The sequence below is a fragment of the Falco peregrinus genome, chromosome 9, assembly GCF_023634155.1.
Source record: "Falco peregrinus isolate bFalPer1 chromosome 9, bFalPer1.pri, whole genome shotgun sequence".
NCBI lineage: Eukaryota > Metazoa > Chordata > Aves > Falconiformes > Falconidae > Falco > Falco peregrinus.
In genome coordinates this window covers 28,992,609-29,012,521 of record NC_073729.1, presented here as the reverse complement: position 1 = coordinate 29,012,521, position 19,913 = coordinate 28,992,609, and the positions used below count along the sequence as shown (strand labels likewise).

At 42.8% G+C, this 19,913-nt stretch overlaps 2 protein-coding genes across 3 annotated transcripts in view; both read right to left on the bottom strand.

The window, feature by feature from the left end:
* Positions 1-4,096: 4,096 nt before the first annotated feature.
* On the bottom strand, positions 4,097-14,672 carry CBLN4 (cerebellin 4 precursor). 2 transcript variants are annotated; one of them, XM_027784493.2, is made up of 4 exons: positions 9,899-14,669; positions 8,209-8,325; positions 5,288-5,423; positions 4,097-5,197 (listed from the first exon to the last, which is right to left on the bottom strand). In XM_027784493.2, the coding sequence occupies exons 1-4, from the start codon at positions 10,172-10,174 to the stop codon at positions 4,989-4,991; spliced, it is 738 nt and encodes a 245-aa protein (XP_027640294.2). In that variant the 5' UTR covers positions 10,175-14,669; the 3' UTR covers positions 4,097-4,988. The 2 variants fall into 2 exon arrangements, with proteins under 2 accessions (XP_027640294.2, XP_055669984.1); XM_055814009.1 differs by having other exon boundaries at positions 4,097-5,423; positions 9,899-14,672.
* A 3,390-nt stretch (positions 14,673-18,062) lies between these two features.
* Positions 18,063-19,913, bottom strand: part of LOC101919882 (formin-F) — a 52,184-nt gene continuing 50,333 nt past the window's right edge. The window contains exon 22 of the transcript XR_008748762.1: positions 18,063-18,153. The gene's annotated coding sequence lies outside the window, so the exon portion shown is untranslated. The remainder of the gene's footprint in view (positions 18,154-19,913) is intronic.

The following is a 19,913-nucleotide window of genomic DNA, read 5'->3' as shown; positions in this document are numbered from 1 at the left end:
GTGCTCTGCACTTCTACATCTAGTTTCCTCCAGCAGAATTAAAAGCTATCAGATTACAATATGGTGGCCTTAACAGGACGGGTCAGTATCATGCATTGTAGAAAAGTAGTACGCATATAAGCAGAACATTTTTAGGCAATTCACTGAACTGGACGATAGGTCAAGAATGTATTTAGGTTGAGTTTGTCATTTCCCCCCCTCCCCTGCTCAGTTTTTTCCCCCACAACAGATACTGGCAAAAAAAAAACCCAAAAAAAAAACCTCCCCCATCCCTCTTCAGAAATGAACTTTTCTTAGATCGTTTCTGATCACTTTTTTTTTCTCAGCTAAGCCAAAGCACAAGAAAAAAAGGAAAAGAACCTGTTAAAAATGATGCAACTGGCTTTTTCCCTTCCCCCAAACTGTGAAGATTAAAATAGTGATTGCTTCCATCAAACGCCTTAGATCACAGCTTTCACTAAACAGACTGTTCGAGCCACATTTCCATTATTCTCATCATCACTTATATAACAGTGACTGATTTTATCATTATTCCTTGTGTGTATTATTATTCCTTGTGTGTATTTCCCTTAGTGCTCTAGGGTAGGAAAGGTTTTTCCCCCTCTATTCCTAACCAGCAACAGATAAATAACTTCAGCTCAGTGTCTAAGCCAATGTCTTTTCTCAAAGGAGCCTTTTCCATCTGGACAGCAATAGTACAAAAAATATGTTGTTGTGGCATGTGCCAGCCAATAAATTCTGTCACTGGGGCTCTTCATTTATTTACATTGAGTCATCTGGTTAACATTGTCTTTAAGAAGACAAAGAGTTTGAATATTATAAAGACCTCTTACAATATGAAGGGCATCTGTAATGAATTGCTAAGGTAAAACAAGTTACCAACTCAGAAACCCTTATAAAAGGAGGAGAACATATATCTGCTTCTCTGCTTCAGCTCGTATTTCACATTAATGGTTTGACTTCCTTGTTGTGATTATGATATACTGCTTCTTGCATTTATCTTCTCTATCCTACAAACCTGCTTGTAAAAATGCTGTATGTACTGCAGATGTGTTCCTTTGGGGGCTTGCAAAAAAAAAATAATAATAATGAAAAGACAGAGTTGATTGATAGCTAATTGTGAAGTTCTTAGGGCAGTTACAACTGTCCTGTTTCACTGCATGCATCTTTCTAGACAAACATTGAAATAATGTGGGAAAGGAATTACTGTAGTATTGCATTTACTCAGAAAACATCCTTATTTTTTTATATGCCTTGTACCAGTAACAGGATCCGTCCAGCAAACTGACCAGGACCAAGCACCAGCAGCGGCTGAGCTGGGAATGGCACCGGTCGTTTCCCAAACCCTGTCCCTGTTTTCTCAGTAGTTAACGCTGAGGCTGCAATACTTCCTCTGCCATGACCTTGCCAAAGTAATTTAATTAACACTCAGAAAATGTTCAGATACTACTAGAAAATGACATAACACAAAACAAATACAAAAATGTTGCTTAAAAAAAAAAAAAAAGCAGCAGCATCTTTTCCTTCTCTAGGCTTCAAAGTTAGTTTTTCCTTTTTATGTAGAGACAACTGCCTGTGAAATTTTCAGAGCTACCTCAGTGCCTTTTCCAGAAAGATTTTTGTTACCCAGGCTTTTTTGAACGGTACCTTTCTTGTCCCCACAGTCATTTGGCATATGTAGCCTAAACTCTCCATAGCAAATAGGATTCAACAGAACGGAGCAGCTTTCTCCACCAGCTGAACCGAGGAAACCAGAGTATTCCTGGCTCTACCAGAAATACTTACATCACCTGATGAGGACAATATAGTTCTCTTTTTTTTCTCTCCTTAGTTTCATAATAAAATATGGATAAAATATAAATAAAACACAGATAAAAACATAAAAATACTGATCTCCTTTGTTAAGAGATCACTGATAATAACAATTGATACATTATGCTCAGAGAAAGTAACTTTTATCTACCACACATGGCCAGAAAGTTTTCTTGCACGATGAAACTTCGCAAGCTACAAAGCTGCCTGCAAAGTGGGTGTATGCTGAAGGAGATGGGTATAGATCCTCAGCGTGTAGCAGGGATACACGGAGCAGGAAGTTCTGCCCTCCCCAAAATCAATAAGGCTGGCATCATCGAATTCAACAGGATCAGAAATTCGGCTCTAACCTTTACAGTGCAGCTCAAAGGTTTAAGTTCTTTCAAAAAAAGTATGAAACCTCTAATCTTAAATACCCTTAGAAATCTGAAGTGTCTCCTGAGCTGTTGCTTCTGAACAAGAAAACGACTGTAGCAGTAACAGAGGAAGGCAGAAGGAAAGGGAATGAGGAACGGGAGCACGGGGAAAAGGTAGCAGCCAGCCCAGCCCCACCTAGGCTCTCTCAGCTCAGCCCCTCTGGGTGACACTCCGGCTGACATAACCGAAGTGTGGAACAATACAATGAAAATGAGCTCAAGATCTGGGAAGTAGCTCAAACTGTAGCCTAAAACCCACAGCTCACTCTTATTTAAATGTTTTGCTGTGAGCCGAGAGAACTGCCACCTCTGCCCGCGGCCGGCGCCGTGGGAAGGTAACACAGCTCCCTTGCAGTCACTTCACTGAAACTTTTTTTTAACCCCTGTAACTAGCAAAATAATTAGTTAGTAATTCTGATTTTAGAGGCTGAGGAGAAAAAATTGGGACATTTCTATCAAAAATGCATCTCCTTAATTTAATAACTTTCTAGACTCTCTAAAGTTTAAATAACTGTTAATGACTGAAGCAATCAGAAATGCTTTGCCAAGGGGAAATCAACAGTATATTAAAATAGTCCAGTATTATTGCCAAATTCTAAAGGCAACTTTTGAACTTCATCTGTTTACAAACTAAAGAAGTTAGATCCATTTGATCATTCTGAAACGTATACCGACACCTTTAATGCCATTTTTCTTCTTTTTAGGAACAACGTTTCCTTTACATTACATATATATCAATGGGTAAGGTCAGCTTTCAGATTTTATCAATTTTATACAAAATACTGAATTCCCCTCTGAAGTAAACTCTTATGACAAATAACCTTTTCATAAGATCATGCATACTATGTCCTGCAATCGCTGCTTTTTTACATATACACATATATACACACACACACACACACATTTTGGGTGTACAGTGGTAATACGTTTTGGTAGTCATAATGGAAAACTTTGTAAAATTTTTCAGTGATGTCAGTCATTCACTTTCTTGCCATGTGTTCCCACTTCCCCCCAAACTGCAGGGTTCTGCACAGAAGCGATATTGCACCTAACAAATGACTTCCCCATCTGACTTATCTCACAGGTGTGCCAATGTACCCACCTATCCTCCTGAAATTCCCAAACAAATCTTCTATGTTGGGCCTAGAAAAATAAGGAAATTGGGCCAATTCTGTGCCACTGATTCCCTGAAATTTTCATCAGGCACATCAGCCAGCCAGCCATTAGACTTTAAATCGGTGAAATATCCATTTGCAGCTGTTAGAGCAATATGATACACTGCACTTGGCTAACAAGTCAAGAAATCAGAAAAAGATTACCTAAAACAGGAAATTGAATCCTAAACTGGCTTTTAGAGAAGGTCCTAGGTTGCTGGATATGCTTCCAACCAGAAACATTCTCAAGTACATAGTATTTTTTTAATTTAGAACCATATCTTTCATGATATGCAAGGCACAATATCCATCAAATTCGGTGTAGATTTTGGGCATGAGAGATGAAGGTTTCATGAGCAGTTCATGTGAAAATCATTCTTAATTGGTATTCGGTTTGATATCACTGGAGTTTAATGCTGATGACAAAACCTAAAGCACAGGTCTCATCCAAAATCCTTTGGAATCAATGTGATTCTTAACACTAACTTCAGTGAAGCCAGGATTTCTGCCTAAATGTTTTTTTTAAATAAAATGCATAGGTTATTTCTAGATGACTCTGATTACCTCTAGGATTCTGCCAGACTAAATTATGACAGTTTGCCAGCCTCCCAGGACAGTTTCTGTGAATCCCAAAAGCTTACACTTTGCATACAATAATTACATCCAATAAAAAAATAGCATGAAGTGACTTCCAAAATCCAAAGCTCAAAAATTCAGCTAACATATATTAATCTTTATTGTGTAACAATGATATAATAAATAAGTTTATGAATTCATATGACCTGTACAAAAAAAATGTAGATATTGCACCAAGTTAGGTACCAGCTATTTGGATTTAATATTTGTTTTAAACATAAGATCTAAAATTATATACAGTTGTGAAGTTAAGGCAAAACCAGATGATACCTTTAACACAACAGAAGGTTTGAAAAATAGACGTAATTACAAACAAGGGGATCTCATCTCCAGCTAATAAAGTGGTTGTGTCTAAGGAAGGAATCCCTTAGGTTTTAATAAAGCAGTTATTATCAATCATGTTAATTAAAATTGAAGAACGAGTGTGAGATTTCCTGCAGGGCAAATCTGTTTCACAAAGTTGCACCTGAATGATCACCTTTAACCCTGGTAAGAATATTTTTCCTAACGGTTATAATCTGCTCTCCTTTTTAGAAAACAGCACGTGGAAAAGAGGAATACCTTACATATCCAACTAAAATACAATCATAACCTCTTAGCTTTACGTAGGCTAGACTTGATTGTGACTGGTGACAGAGCATAAATATATGGGTGAACCATCCAACACACTACACGCAGAGGAGAATTAAAGTCAACCACTTATCAATAATAATTACCTTTCTCAAGACAATGGAACAGATCATGTCAGTTAAGTCCCAATGACAAAAACATGTATGACCAATATATCAATATACAGTTCTTTGGCAGCAACACACTAACTCTTGATTGAAGTCTGAACTCAAACTCTCCTAAATCATAGACCTGGTTGCCAGTCTTTCCACAATTAAAGAAAATCCATTTCTCCCATGAATCCAGTAAGTCCAGCAAATGAAATCGGAATAAATCTTGCGGGCAGCTTTAGACCATAACATTAAGCATAGATATCTATCGTCTGCTTTAGTCTCAATCCAAATTTATTGTATTTAAACACACAAAATTCTGTGAAACTTCTGAGTAGTTCAGATGGGGCCAAAATCCATAAAGAGAATCCATATTCACCCATGAAAAACCAATCAAGAAACATCAATCCCATGATGATAAAATGATCTTCATGTAACAGAGGCAATGATGAGTCCACACCTGGATGAATGTCACAGGAAAATTGACTTTACAGGGGAAAGACCAGAAAGCCAGAAAACGTAGAATACTGCCATCCACCGACCAGATTACCTTTCTCCAATTTCAGGTAAACCTTATCCTCCTTGTCTAGATAGAGTAGGACTCCATTAGTGGCAGCCTCACGTGTGACATCCTTGTCCCCAGCAAAAGCAGAAATGACTGGCTTTCCATTTAGCATCAAATTAACCTACAAGAGAAAAACCACTGAAAAGCTCTAATTAACAGAAACTAACATCAGGAACTATCACTGAATATTAACTACAGCATAAGAGGTCTTCTAAGGTCCCAATCTTCGTTGCTTTTTTTTTAAAAAAAAAAAAATACATTTATTTGGAGTGTACAAGCACATCCATTTTGCACGGGCTTGGCCTGCAGCTGCGTGAGGCCAGTGGGACACTGTCCCTGGCTGCCGTGGTCCGGGCTCAGTGGTGTCAGAGGTAACATCCCACTGCTTTCATCTGATGCTTGGGCACCTTACGTGTTGTAACTGTCTGGTAATATGGAACTGTGAGCTGTTACCTCAGTTTGTCTCATTTTGCCCACTTCAACAGGTTATTTAGACACGCGCTAGCAAAGACGACATTTTCAAGAAACTTGGGCAACCAGAGAAGTGATACAGGCACCTAACGAAATGCCAAAGGTACTGCAGCAGGCTGGGGGCTCACACCTCATTGAGAGCAAAATATGTGTCCCTTCCGCTACTGACAGTGGCTTAGTTTTAAAGTCTAGAACAGACTTCTACCTTTACGAACCACTGCACTGTGTTTTGGTCCTAAATCCATTTTTCTATAAAACACTTGTAAAAGTCAGCACAGCCTCTGCTCTGAAAGCAGCATCACATAGACCCTCTGTAAATAAAGATGGGCAGGAGCTGGGGGAATGGACGGATCCAGGCATTTTTCATTTCCTGAATAGCAGACTATTAGCTTTCTTCTGCTTTTTTCTTTTTAAGTGGCTATAATGCAGTCATAGGGGTGAATTATGAAATGCTTATTCATATCGAGTATGCTGGCCTTGCATATGCTCCCATTAATTTTAATGGGAGTCACCACAGAATAAATTAGTGCTCAGCATAAGTCAGGGCAGCAGAATCTGGCCCTGATTTGGGATTCTCCTATCTGGGAAATCCACTTAATCAGATGTCCCCAGGGAACCAATTTCAGTTTAATGATATTTAATGGCACTAACAGATGTTCCAGGGGCATAGTAATATCACTTACGTAGGAAGCCTTCAGGTGATTTAGTGGCATTTAAGTCTGCATGTGGCTGAGACGCAAGCTAGTTTGCTCCACTGCAATGACTTTTTAGTCCTCCCCCCTAGTTATCACACATGCAAAGAAAAGGGCATCAAGAGTTTACTCATTGCTTGGGTTTGGTTCATCTCGTTCCTTCTGCACCATCTCTCTAGGTCAGGTTCCCCTGCAGATCATCTTACGGCTATTTTAATCACAGCAGAAGGCACATCACCGGATGGCTCCAAAATGAGGCCAACCAAACCCATCCATCACTTTAGGGACTCTTGATCTATGGAAGATTTCAGGCCGTGTCACAGGTGGTAACATTCCCTCTTACGAGCCCCAGACCCCCAGGTCTGAGTACCTGGTACATGAACCACCAAAGTCTGCACTGGACTTCCAGAATCCAAGCCTTGACATGTTTTTTGCCAATATGTGTTTAAAACCCAATGAAGCTGGCTGACTTACAGTCACCCTAGGCCATTTCAACCTTCAGTATTTAAGAGAGTGAAAGGAACAAAGTCTGAGCCTACTGAATCTCTTACAAGCTCATTACAGAGATTTTCACAAGGTCAATATTTCCTTTAAGACTTCTGTCATTGACCTGACTGGAACCACGGTTTCCTGTTGTAAACTGAAGGCGAATGGCACCAGGGATGCAAAGATGTCTCGCCCCAGCCTTCTCTGCCAGCTCTACCATTTAGACTTTTCCCAGGAGCTTTCCCGGCAACCCAAAGCCAGAGCAGCCACAAACGGCTCATCACCCCTCCTGCTGAAATCTGCTTCATCTCAGCCTTGTACACCGACAACCACATTCAGGAGCAAGACCAGTCAGGGGAAAAGCATCAGATAACTCTAGGAATCTGGTGGTCTCATGGGTGGAAACAAGGGAAGCCACAGATGTTATTCCAGATCTAGAAAGCCAGTATGTATTTCACAGAAACTGCATGACCTGGCACGAAGATTAAAGAATGTACTTTAAGGAAATTACTGTTGGCTCAGCAAGCGAATATTCAGGAACTTGGAAGCTTTTCCTCTACGCTAGTACATACTTGTATTTAATTAGGTAGTTCAGCTGCTATTAAGCTACACGAGAAAGTGCAGAATCACTCCTTTATTATTTTTTTTAATATATGACACATCTTTTATGTATTATGTGGTGAAAAAAAAAGTTTAAACTGCTATAAAGGCTCCCTAGAAGACATCCCTATAGAGACATAACATTCTGGTGTAGTTACAGAACAAGCAGACCACCTTAACTAACCTTGGTCCACAGCCGGCTGATGCCATACGCAGCTCCCTGGCATCGTGAGCTGCCAGCCAGGGCACCAAACATTACAGGAACAGTCAAATATGGTACGTAGCCCCAGAACTCTGCTCGAGACAGCGAGTCTAACCTGACTCGTCAATAGTATTTATGCAATTAAGTGAAATTTAGAGCTCTATTTTACTCTTGGATGATTCGCTCTATTTAATACTTTCTATCACCCCAGACATTTAGTTCTTATGGTATAGAAGTGAAGCTATGGCAGTTTAGCTGAACTGAGGATACTGCCTTATTACAGCTGTTCAGTTTAAAAGTATTTATTCTACTGCTAGGAACTCTGCACCACAGGTTGCTTTAAACTAAGCTATTTTTTCTTGACAGTGTGTTAAATACTCCTGTGCTCAGTCAAGACCCTATTGTAAATAAACAATTTAAGTAAAAGATTTTATAATCATACTTGATCAACGTACCTGAATTGTTTGACTCTGATAGACTTTAATTACGTGGAAACTGAAACTGTAAATTCCTTTCCTTGGTGCTACAAAGACAGACTCCAATGTGAAAAAATTGCCCACATTTACTAGGATCTACAAACAAAAAATATAGCATGGGAATTAGTACAGACATTCAGTGCTAAATAAAAAATACAGTCTATTAACTTTAGAAACTATTCACCCATGGAAATTTCTTAATCTACATCTATGCTGTTTTATTCATCATTCTCTCCATTAAGCTGGAATATTACTCATAAAATGGATATTTAGTTATATTTATAGTGCAACTTTACTATAAACAAACTAGTGTGGAAAATATTTCTTACTTCACTACTATATCGTACCTTCAAGACCTTTCTTCTCTGTGTGTTCAGAGGAGATTAAGGAAAGGCAGTTTTATTCATCATTCCCCAAAAAATGACATCAAAACCCTAATTCAGGGAGTGTCACACTGCTTTTGGCTAAAAAAGTGATGGTCAAGTCAGCACCGTCTTCCCGTAAGTATCAAGCTGTGAGGAAGGACATGCGTGAATGACACAGTTCATTCACCAGTTTATGGCCAAGCCGAGTTAATGGAATACCTGGCACATCTGAGCAAAAACTGCCTGAGAGCCTTCGCCGCTGTATTGGGATTTGTGAGCACTAATAATAATTTGGTTTGATTAAACCGAGACAGGTAACAGAGGGGAACATATTAAATGGGTGCATCAGCCATATGCTAAATAGCTTATTTAACAACTAAATTTTTCTTTCTTTCCACTTAGTTATGCGTTATTTTTAATTGATGTTTTCAGGTTCCTTTATGCCAGGCACAGCCCTAGAAAGCCACTAAGACTGGCCATGAAGTTCAAGTAATTTACACCGCTAGCAATAAGCTGTGTGACATGTCTGGCTTCAGTTGTCACGACAATTTACTGTTCATTGTAATATGGCGTGGGAAGAAAAATAACCATCTGTCTCAATGACTCTGGACGTGCCCTAGGACGGGAGCTGGTACATGAAATGTGTGCTGGCATCTCTACGTTACTGCCAGCGGCTGGGCTGAGCGGAGCTGTGCTATGAACCTCTGAGCCTTAGAGAAAAGTTATGTGGTTTTTCCTTAAATTTTGTCCTTATTTCCCCCCTCGAAGGCTGCACGAGCCGTCTAAAAAGCCAGGCGGGCTGCCTGCCCGGGGCAGCCCTGTCCCCCGGCCTCCCGGGGCCGTGTCCGCGCCCGGCGCCCGGCGGGGGCAGCTCCCGGGGGTCGCCCAGCCCCGGCTGCCGCCCCCCGCCTCCCGGCGCGGACCCGCGGGGGCGGCTCAGGGCCCCACGCACCCGGGGGGCCGGGGAGCTGCCGGAGGGGCCGGGGGGGCCGCCCATGGCCCCGCCGCCCCGACGGCGGCCGCTCCGCGCCCCGCTCCGCCCCGTCCCGCGGGGAAGCGCCGGGCGGCGAGCCGTGCCCTGGCGGGGGCGGCTGGCCCCGCTCCCCCCGCTGCCACCTGCCCGGCCCCCCCGGGGGCTCCCCGCAGGCAGCCGCCCCCCGCGCCCCAACTCTTTGCTGGAATTCAGGAAAGGGGCGAAGCGGGGGAGTGGGCGAGCGGGCGGCGGCACCTGTTGATGGAGGCCCCGCGGAGGGGGGACACGGGCACCCCGGCCCCGAGGGGATCCCCCCGGCGCCACCGCTTACCTGGTCGAAGTAGATGATGCGCGTCTTGTTGCTCATCTCGGAGGGCTCGTGGTTGGTGCTCCTCACGGCCGAGAAGGCGACCTTGGAGTTGGCCGCCCGCACGGAGATGCCCAGGGGGGAGGAGGACGAGCCCTTGGCGTCGGTGGCCGGGTTGGAGTCGCAGACCACCAGGCACTTGCCCTCCAGGACGATGGGCTCCGTGTCGTTCTGCGCCCACGCCGCGGGGCCGCCCAGCGCCAGGGCCAGCAGCACGGCGGGCAGCAGCCGCCAGCCCATGGTCCGCACCCGCGGCCGCCCGCGCCGCCGCTCCGCGCCCCGCTCCGGCCACCGCGCCGCGCCGCAGCGGGAGGCAGCGCCGGCAGCAGCCGCAGCCGCTCCGCACACGGGCGCGCACACCCCCGCGCGCACGCCCGCGCCGCCCGGTAACGCGGCGCCCGAAGTCGGGGGTCCTGCGGGCAGCCGCCCCCCCGCGCCGCCCCCCCCCACCCCCCACCCCCCCCTCGCCGCTCGGTGCCGGTTTGTTTTTCCTGTCGTGCTTTTACCCCGCGTCCTTCCGCGAGCTTTTAAACCACGCCGCAAAAAGCTGCCCGGCACCGCACACACTCCCCGATGCCCCCTTTTCTCCCCTCTCTCCGCATCAAAAAAGAGAGCGAGGAGGAGGCGGAGGGTGTGTGTGGGGGGGGAAAGCCCTCAGGTGAATTATTGATGAGCGAGAGAAGAGAGAGGTCATGAAGAAATAAACCCATCTGACGTTGCCATGATCGCCGCTGCCCGCGCGCTCTCCCCTTCGAGCCGGATCCAGGATGCTCCGAGCGGCAGCGCGGAGCGGTGGTACCCGACCCCGAGCTGCAGCTCCGCTGTGATCCCGCTGCCGGGGTGCTGCGGGCTCCGCTGCTCGCTCGCTCTCTTCCCCCCCGCCCCTCTGCCACAGCCCCCCCCCCCCCCCTCCCCAAAGAGTTATGTCATAACAAACCTGCCCAGCTCTCACCTAGCTGAGCAGACACCACGCTTCGTTACTGGAGACCCTCCTCTTGGAATCGCCTGCTATGCAGACACGCACGCCTGTCTTCCCAGGCAACTTTTTCAGCAGCTAGCAAGCCAAAGGGAGAGCAAGAAAACATTGAGACGTCCGTCCCCCGTTTTCCAAAGGAGGCAGCGGAAAGAGCTGCAGCCCCGCTGAAAGGCACCATCTAAACCTGGAGGAGCCTCCCAGGGCACAGCCGTCCGGCGCCTTGCATCTGGGCATGACACCCCAGCCCCATGCACCCTGCCGCCGGCTCCCCATCAGCAGCCGGGAGGGAAGCAGCCCTCCCCAAAGCCGAGCGCTCAGACGCTCACATCACTGACAGGACTTTATTGACTGCTCTTTGAGGATTGATGTTGCCAGGTACCACCTCGTGGTGCTGCCAAATGGCAGCTCCTGGTAATGTTTTGATTAGACATTGCCTAGTATTAGTTTCTTTTGTTAATGTGTGCTGAAAGGATGGCGAGACTGAGCGGGTACCTTAGCTTAGTGCTCCCACATATTTCAAGATTACTAAAAATGTGACTGTTTTGGTGCTGATGATGACTTCTCGAGAAGATCTTTTCTGCATCACCTGGTCCCATTTGAAACAGTGTCATGGCAAAACCTGAACTTTCTTCAGGGACCGGCAGAAATGATACAGTGCTCCCAGAAGCAGCATCAGCTAAATGATTTTCCATCCCAACTAACAACAAAGTGCCTACAGTTTGCAAGAAATTGAGCATATGATTTTTAGATAGATACCTTTCAATCCAACAGGGTTTTGGTGCCTATAACAGCCTTGCAACCCATCTGTCCCGTGTCAACCATTAACCACCAGCAGCCTTCATTCATCCACTCCTTGCCCAGAGGCACCTCGCTATCTGCGTGCAGCCCTTGTACCTTTCAAACCCAGCTGGGAAAGGTGCTGATGGGTTGTGGAGCTGTGAACACCGGCACATCTTGCCACCTCCCGTTCTGTGGAGGAAAAGGCTTGGGACACAGACAGCTCACCCAGCACCTCAGCTCCGTGCACTAACAAATGCTGGCCATAAATCTGGACACTAACAGACAAAAGAAATTAAAAGAAGAAACAGAAAACTCAGAGGAGGAATAAAAAGCATCGAAACCCACCCTCCAGTCAACACCAAGGTTTTCTGCAGGCAAACGTGAGCTGGGACTGTTTCTCAGTTGATGTGGAGAACTGAGGGGGAAGCATTAAGTCTGCAGAACTCAGCAGTGTTTGAGAAGCCATAAAACAGCCAAAAGTCCTCTTAGCTAGCAACAAATACAATACCCTTTAAAATTCAGAAAGCCAGACTCAAATTTTAAGGAATCCTCTTTGTCCCACAAAAGGTAAAATGAAAGTTTACTGTTTTCTGGGAATGCATCAACATCATCTTATTCAGTGACACCAACAAAGAGTCAGACTGCAAAGCACCACTTACTGAAGAAAAAGGAAACAAGAAATAAAGCAAATAATACTTGCAGCACAACTCTGTCGCTTTGTAGAACTTGGATCTGCAGTTTAAAACGTTTACGCCAATGCATAGGAACACCTGTCTGGAGGACTCTTGCAAAACAAAGCTGTATGAAAACAGGAAAAGATTCTGTGCCACAATATTTTGTAAATACATATAAATGTAGAACTAATTCCACACTATTTCAAGATCCCGTGCTTAAAAGCTCTTCTGTTCCTCACACTGCTGATTAGCCTTTTAACACTGCACAAGTAACAGCAAATATATTTATAACGTACATAAATTTGAAACTGCTGACAATTTTGAAAGATCAGTCATTTCTCAGAGACTAAAAACTTTACAATAATTTCAAACATGTGGTTTTAATTTCCTTTTGTTCTGGACAATGACATCAGTTGTCTCGGGGGGGGGGATGGTAAAACAAGAAAATAACCAAAACTCAGATGAAGACACTGAAAAAAAGGAAACTAACATCAAAAAGGAAACTAACATCAAAAACCCAACTGATCAGCAAGACAAGATATAAGCTGAATCAGATTTTTCAAAGGTTGCCTTTCCTATTTCCTTCTCTGCAGGTGCAGGCACCTGCTAAGTCTGGCCTGGCAACACCATTTTCCCATTCCACTTCTCTCACTCGAGTATCTAAGGACCTGCTTTGCGCAGAGCAGACGCTGAAGTGCAACAAAGTCAAGAGGAGAAGCACCCCTCACTCCTGTGCTTCTCTCCCAGAGCCATGCATGCATTTCTGTGCCGGCAGGTTACTTTAGCTGTGTGAACAAATTAATACATAAGTATGTGTCTCACTGATCACAGCCATTTGTCAACACAGCTGCTTAATTTCAGAGCTTAGTTGCGATAAAGTTAAATGCAAGTTAGGAACAAATTTGCACGCATCTTCTGCATGCAGTTACAAACCTTCTTCTGAGATCAGAGTCTGCCAAAGCTAAGTGCTCCTCATCTCATACAATCTATTCTGGAAAAAACAGAAAAATAGAACAAAAATTCTCTTAGAACTACCTGCCAGTCTGCACAGGGAACGTAAGATACATTAACAATTAACATCCTACTTCTCATCACCTATGAAAGGAGATTGAAGTGGACTCTGTCCTGCGGCACAGAGAACATTTTCAGAAATGTCAACAATTCCCAAAAATGTTTTGGCAGATGGCATTGCATTTTGACATCAGCAGTATCCTAACCTGAAGGAAGTCCAATTAAATGAGGCTGCTAATAAAGATAACACGAAGGCGGCAGCAGATTATACCCCTCTATTTTGCCCACGCTTATGCTGCGCACGTGCCCATAGGTGGTTTCAGTCTGAAACTCCTATTTTCTTTGACAGACCTTTTGAACTGTGGTGTTGGAAGGGGAAAACCTCCGACACCAGCCTGGTGCCTTTGACTTGGGACATTTTTTTTCTTATTTACAAAAGGGTATGGACAAACCCTTTTCATCATTTCATCATTTTCTTTTCCATGTCTAAAACATATTCTGGAGTACTACTCACTGATGTGTTTCTGGCTTGATTATAGCTCGGTAAAATTAGCAGGTTTTACGGAGCTGAAGGCACGGGAGCGAGCAGAGGCTGTACAGCAGCACCGGCCCCTGCCTGCAGCAGCTGGTGCACACCGGAGGATGGAGGAGCTCCCTCCCTCGTGGAAACCTCAGAATTTCTGCTCAAGCAGAAATTTTACTCCATGCTTGGAACTGAAAGGCACTCTGTTTCCATAAAGTATTCTTTCCCCTGAAGGGGAACTGATATTGAGATTTCAGATGACATTTATTAACAATATGAATTCAAGAGATGAATAAGACTTGGCAATAAGCCATTTGCAGGATGGAGGGAAGGCAACGGAATAACAGGACAGGCAAAATCCAACACAACCACCACCATTTAACAGCCAAGTCCCACGAGCACAGAGGAAATCCTAATAAATTTTCTCTGCTCTGGGAAGAGGAAAGGAAAATAGAGACCATCAGGGAAAGTGTATTTTGGGAGGGAAGAGTGCTGAAAATACAAACTGAATTCTTCCTTAATATAATCTACAATAACGTTAGCATTCTTGGGTGTTCAGAAGTAAAGCATCACGCTCAATGCTACTGTAGATAAAGTCTCTTTTGCCATTCAGACATGGCACCAAATCACAATTCAGGGAGTAATGGTGGCAGTTAAAATAAATTCTTGCAGACGAAGGATCAAGCCCTTACATGGAGACCAGAGCCTGCCATCAATAGTTTCCAAGCTGATAAGGGGGCTGTTGGGGCTGGTCCTGCAGCCAGCTCCATGAGCAGGGCATCCTTGGTCTTTGCCAGGGGGAAGCTCACGCATCGACCAGCACTGAGCTGCTGGCATGGCTGCAAACTGTACTCACATGATGCTGCCAGAGAGATTGGGTCTATAAATAACGTACATAATCCAGCCTCAAATCCATACCGAAGTAAACGGACTGAAGAGCCCCTGTCACCAAAATACCTGAACTATGTCACAAAATACCTCCTCCTGGTTTTTTCCCCACCCATACAGTGGGAAGAGAGCTTAAAGGTTATTAGTAACAGCCTTTGGTTGGGTGGTTGGGTTGAGCTTTAATTGCTGGCAAAATGAGGGAAGGTTGCTGGGGATGCCATGGGAAAGACAAGTGGAAAAGTGAAGTTTACATTTATTTCATAAGCAGCAAGGTTAATGATCATTCTTATTTTCTCTGACAAAGAATTTCTTCATATGGATCCAGCTCCCTCTAACAGGGATTTTATTTTTCTTCCTTTGAAAGAAAAATGCATAAAATAAATAGCAACAATGCTCAAGAACGGAAATTCAGTTGGATTAAGCTCCCAGCGTCTTTCCCTTTCTGGACACATGCTGCAGAAGCCTAAAACTGTCTCCAGTTGGAAGTATTTTGCCCTTTCACGGGGAACTTTCTGCACTGAGGCAGGCATGCTAGGCATCTTTCCGACAAAGGGAAGAGCCACAGGGAGAATAAGGAGAAAACACCGTGTTTACATTTACATTTTCTTTTACCTCTTGGCTTGTAAACCTGCATTAAATACAATTTCTGTATCAATATTGCATGATACCTTTCAAATCTGTTTGGAAAAAAAAACATCTTGCTTTGTATAATTAGTCATTTGCCTTACAAAAGGGAGAAACAATGTGCCTCAGACTTCCTCTCCTGCTTTTGAGCTTCTTCCTTGTGTCTAGAGACCTAATGAATTCTACTAACCCCTCGGTAACAGGAGCCCTCCTTCCTCTTCTTTTCTTTTTTCTTTATCCTAATTATATTTCCCTTCTGTCAAGCTGAGCTTTCTGTTTGCTGAATGTGTAACATGGTTTTGTAGTGAGCTGGTTGAGCATCCATCAGCCTCCTCCTAGGATGAACCTCCCAGCTCCGGCGCTGCTCCACTTGGCTTTTTGCTGAACTCCCCCTAATGAGGACTCACAGGTGAACCGGTGCGGGAGCAGCGGCGGGGAGAGGGGCACGGAGCCTGGAGTCGAAGGCAGAATACTGATGAGGATTCAAACCTGAGTTTGTGGAGCTGGGTGGTCAGACTTTTTACCGCCTTTTGACATTCTTTCAGGCTAAATATTGTATTTCCCGAGCTGGCTGTCATCTCCATCTGGCTGTTGGCTCCCGTACAGGCTGACTTGCCTTTCAGACAGCTGGCTCTGTGGCTCTCAGCTAGTTAAACAGTTTGTTGGCCAAATCCAAAACAAATTCACCTGGCTAATGAGCTTAATGGTTCTTAAGAAGATTCTGTAAATATTTTATAAAGAAATTTTCAGTTCATTTATTTAGGCATAAAATGTAAAGAGATCCTATAGGAATCTAATAAAATCTTCAGGCATACACATGCATATGGCTGGAATGACTAAAAAGAACAAAAGATTTTGCTATTTGATTAAGACAGATGTAGAATCAAGCCTAGGTTTTCCTTGCTTTATTTTAATCTAAGCTTTTTGAGTAAGCTTTTTCTGTATGTTCGCCTATTTTTAATGTACCTCTTTGCACGCTGTTCCGTCTTTGTTTTCTTAAACTTTTGCAGCAGCAGAACAGAGAAACCAACAAAAAACAATTGTCTACTTGTATTTGTTGGGTTTCTTTAATTTCCCTGGCACTCTGCTATAATAAATTTGTGCTTTGATGGCCATCTTCGGGAACAGAATTTTTAAATATTGTGTGAATTTTAGAAGGTGATTAAGAAAATGAACTCAGCAGGATGACTGCATGGGCGTAAAGGTAAGACTGGTCAGATATGCTGACAGCATTGGCATTTGAGGTCTTTATTCAGCATTTCTTGTGCAGCCAAACCTTCTGTGTGTCCGATACTGCAAACCTGAGCATACTTCAGGCCCGAGCACAAACTGCAGATCAGGGTTTGAAATGCTTATGGCCAGATCCTGGGACTCCTTACAGCAGCATGTTTCTGCTGTCACCCTTTGATGGATAACTGGAAATATTCCACGGTTACACTGTTACACTGAGCCCAGTAGGCTTAGTCTGGATTTGCATCAGTGTAAAACCAAGAGCAAAATCTGACCCTCTAGATTCTTTTTACTCCTTCATAGATCCTAGCTAGGAGTCAATAGCAACATCAATAGGCCAGTAAATTTCATCATTAATTTTGGCTGGGCTGTCTACAAATAGTTTAATATTTCTTGTTTTTTTCTTTACTCAAAATATTTCCCATAAATCTCTTTCTAATTTACATGTTTAACCCTCTTGTAAAACAGGGCTTTGGTGGATTAAGACCATAAAATCAACTTACATACATTAACTGTCTTGATAGCAGGTAGTTGCAGCTATAACTTTTTATAAAGCAAAATTTAATTCTTGTTTTACTATTTCATTTCAGTTCATGTCTAGAAAAACCTCCTTCTTTGGTGTGTGTTTTAAACTAATTTACCTGATACATTTGTGCAATTTTATGAAATAAATAATTTTGCGAAGCGCTGTGCTGACCTATGCAATGGTCTTAGATTTTTCAATTGCATTTTAATGAGGCAAGAAGTGCAATTTTTGCCAAAGTGGAATAAAATCAGATGATACGGTCAGAAAACCAGAAAAATAGCCTAGCGGGAAAAGCTTTCCCTTTTAGCAGGAGGGAAGGGGAAGACACATGATTTGCTCCCTGCTCAGAGCTTCGGAGCCCATCTCCCTGAGCAAGGTGGTTTCAGTGAACTCAGCATGGGTTTTGCAAAGGCTTCGGCAATGTGCTGATAGTCAATTTAGCTTAAACTGTTGAATATATTTTGTGGCTATAGTTTGCTAATTTGGTGTCAAGGAAACCACAGAAAAATTAGATCCTGAAGTGGTGTAATTTAGTGCATCTTCTTTGACATCAATCAGGGTACACAGATTACTTCCCCTCAGGAGAGTTTAGCCAGCTAAATTTCTCACTGAGTGGTTTTTATAGCAAGGGCCAATGAAAAACTAAAAATAGCATTGCTGAGGGAATAATTTGTGTTAAAAGAAGTGTCTTGGATAGTGAGTTAAGAGGCTGTCTATTGGTTGTACTGCTTGTTTGATATTTAAAGGCAGTGGATTGACCGGCAGACTTGTGATGCTTTTCAGGAAGGAAGCCACAGGGAATGGCTTGGCATCAGGATTTTTAGTGCCATCTATTGGGATGTGCCAATTTAACAGAAGATTTTATATATGTATTGTAGGTTTCATTTTTTAACTTACCGACTTTCATTGCATCCATTTGCTGCTTGGACTAGTTTCCAACCTCCTTGCAGCATGGGTCATATCAGATGGTCCTGCTACATCCACACACTATTGGGAAACAGATCAAAATCTCAGTATGGTACCTTCAAGTAGCTGGTTTTTCTCCTCTCATCTTAAAATAACTATCATAAGAGCAAACCTCCGAATTTGGGCACAGCCCTCCAGATCTCTAGAAATGCCTTGGCAGCCAGGACAGAAACATGCCATAGCATTTTTTTATCATTGTTGCAACCACCACAGGAAAGCTCCGCATGGAGCTAAATGAAGCAAAGAAGCTTCATTTAGAAGCCTAAATGAGCAAAGCTGAGTAAATAAAGGATTTCTTTAAAATTAATTAACTGAATAAAAGATTTAAAGAAACAAAACTATTTGGGAATCAGTTCCCAAAAGTGTGCTTTCCACTGCAAAGAAAGAAACGGTCTTAGATCGAATTAATCTTTCCTTTGAGAAAAGTACAGAGGTTTGTTTTGTCTACAGACTTTTCATGACTAAATGCTGGCTAATTTCTGAAGGACAAACTTCCAAAGAAAGTTCTTGACGTTTGTTTTGTTGTGTCAGTTTTAACATTTCCACTTTCATTTCTTTTTATTTTTTCCCTTTTTTTTTTTTTTTATTTGTTTTGCTAGAGATCAGCAGCACTAGAGGAAGAAGAGAAAATTTGACCCCAATTCTTCTAAAAATTTCATTTACAAATTTCTTTCCAGAAACTGTTTGTGACTGCAAATGTGCAAAAGTACCTCAAAGCATCCAAATTTTACTTCAGTCTTTCAAACACAGGACACCAGTTTCTCCAAACCTTGTTTCTGCTGTTTTCCCCAAAACATACATATTTTTAAACCAATGTGTAATTTTCTTAACTTAATCTTTTGGTTAACAGATCATTTGGATAGAAAATATTATAATCTCAGTGTACATTTTCTTTAATAAATTGTGGAGTTAACTTATGGAGTGTGTTTAATTTACAAAATCTGCAAAATATTTAACGTGAAGTGTCTATTCAGTTCTAGTATTTGTAGTTCACAATTGATAGTGGGTTAGAAAATGAGTAAATGAGTCTTTTGATCAGAGAAAGGAAATACTACTGTGTAACTTACCCAACTGTTCAGGCAGCTTGAATAAATCTCTTACTGTACCGGTGACACTTGGTTGCCTGCTCGAGGATTCAGGACCAAATTTCACTTTCTTTTGTATCTGTACCATTACCTAAAGTGATCTAGAAGTAAAGCTTAATACACAATTTTAGAAGAAAGGATGCAGGATGCTTGGGTTTGGTTTTTTTTTTTTCATTTCTCTCTGACATCAATAGTTGGTATAATGATTTTCAGCTGTAATTTAGCAACACAGAGATAAATGTAAAGTATGAGTAACCTAACCTTTGTAGCAGATGGGAATTTATTAATCTGGTCAAATGTTGTGATGATTTTTAATCAAAGCAAAGCCATGCAAGACATCCAAAACTTTCTTCCAAGGTTTACTTCCCTCCAGCAAGCCCAACCAGTGCTTCTCCTGCGCCTCTCTAAAACAGAATCCCAACAGGAAAACATTTTTCTCCTTGGTCAGGTGTTTAAAACATAGTTTAAGTGATTTCACATCTGAGATTTCTGTTTGTGTGTCCCTATAAATGTTTAAAACTGCTCTTGTCACAGAAATTACGTGACAAGAAAAACAGTGGGGATTACAATGTTTTGCTCTGCTATTTTTTGTTTGGTTTGGTTTTTTGCAGGAGACAGCTATACATAAGCAGTCATTCCCCAGGTGTTTATACTAGACTCCTCCAAATACGCCTGTTGAAGTAGCATACATGGATG

Coding starts and splice junctions, on each gene's coding strand:
- CBLN4 (XM_027784493.2), bottom strand. CDS start 10,174: ATGGGCTGGCGGCTGCTGCCCGCCGTGCTGCTGGCCCTGGCGCTGGGC. Junction 5,424..8,208: donor ATCAGAGTCAAACAATTCAG/GTACGTTGATCA, acceptor TTTCTCTTGTAG/GTTAATTTGATGCTAAATGG. Junction 5,198..5,287: donor TTACCTGAAATTGGAGAAAG/GTAATCTGGTCG, acceptor ACATTCATCCAG/GTGTGGACTCATCATTGCCT.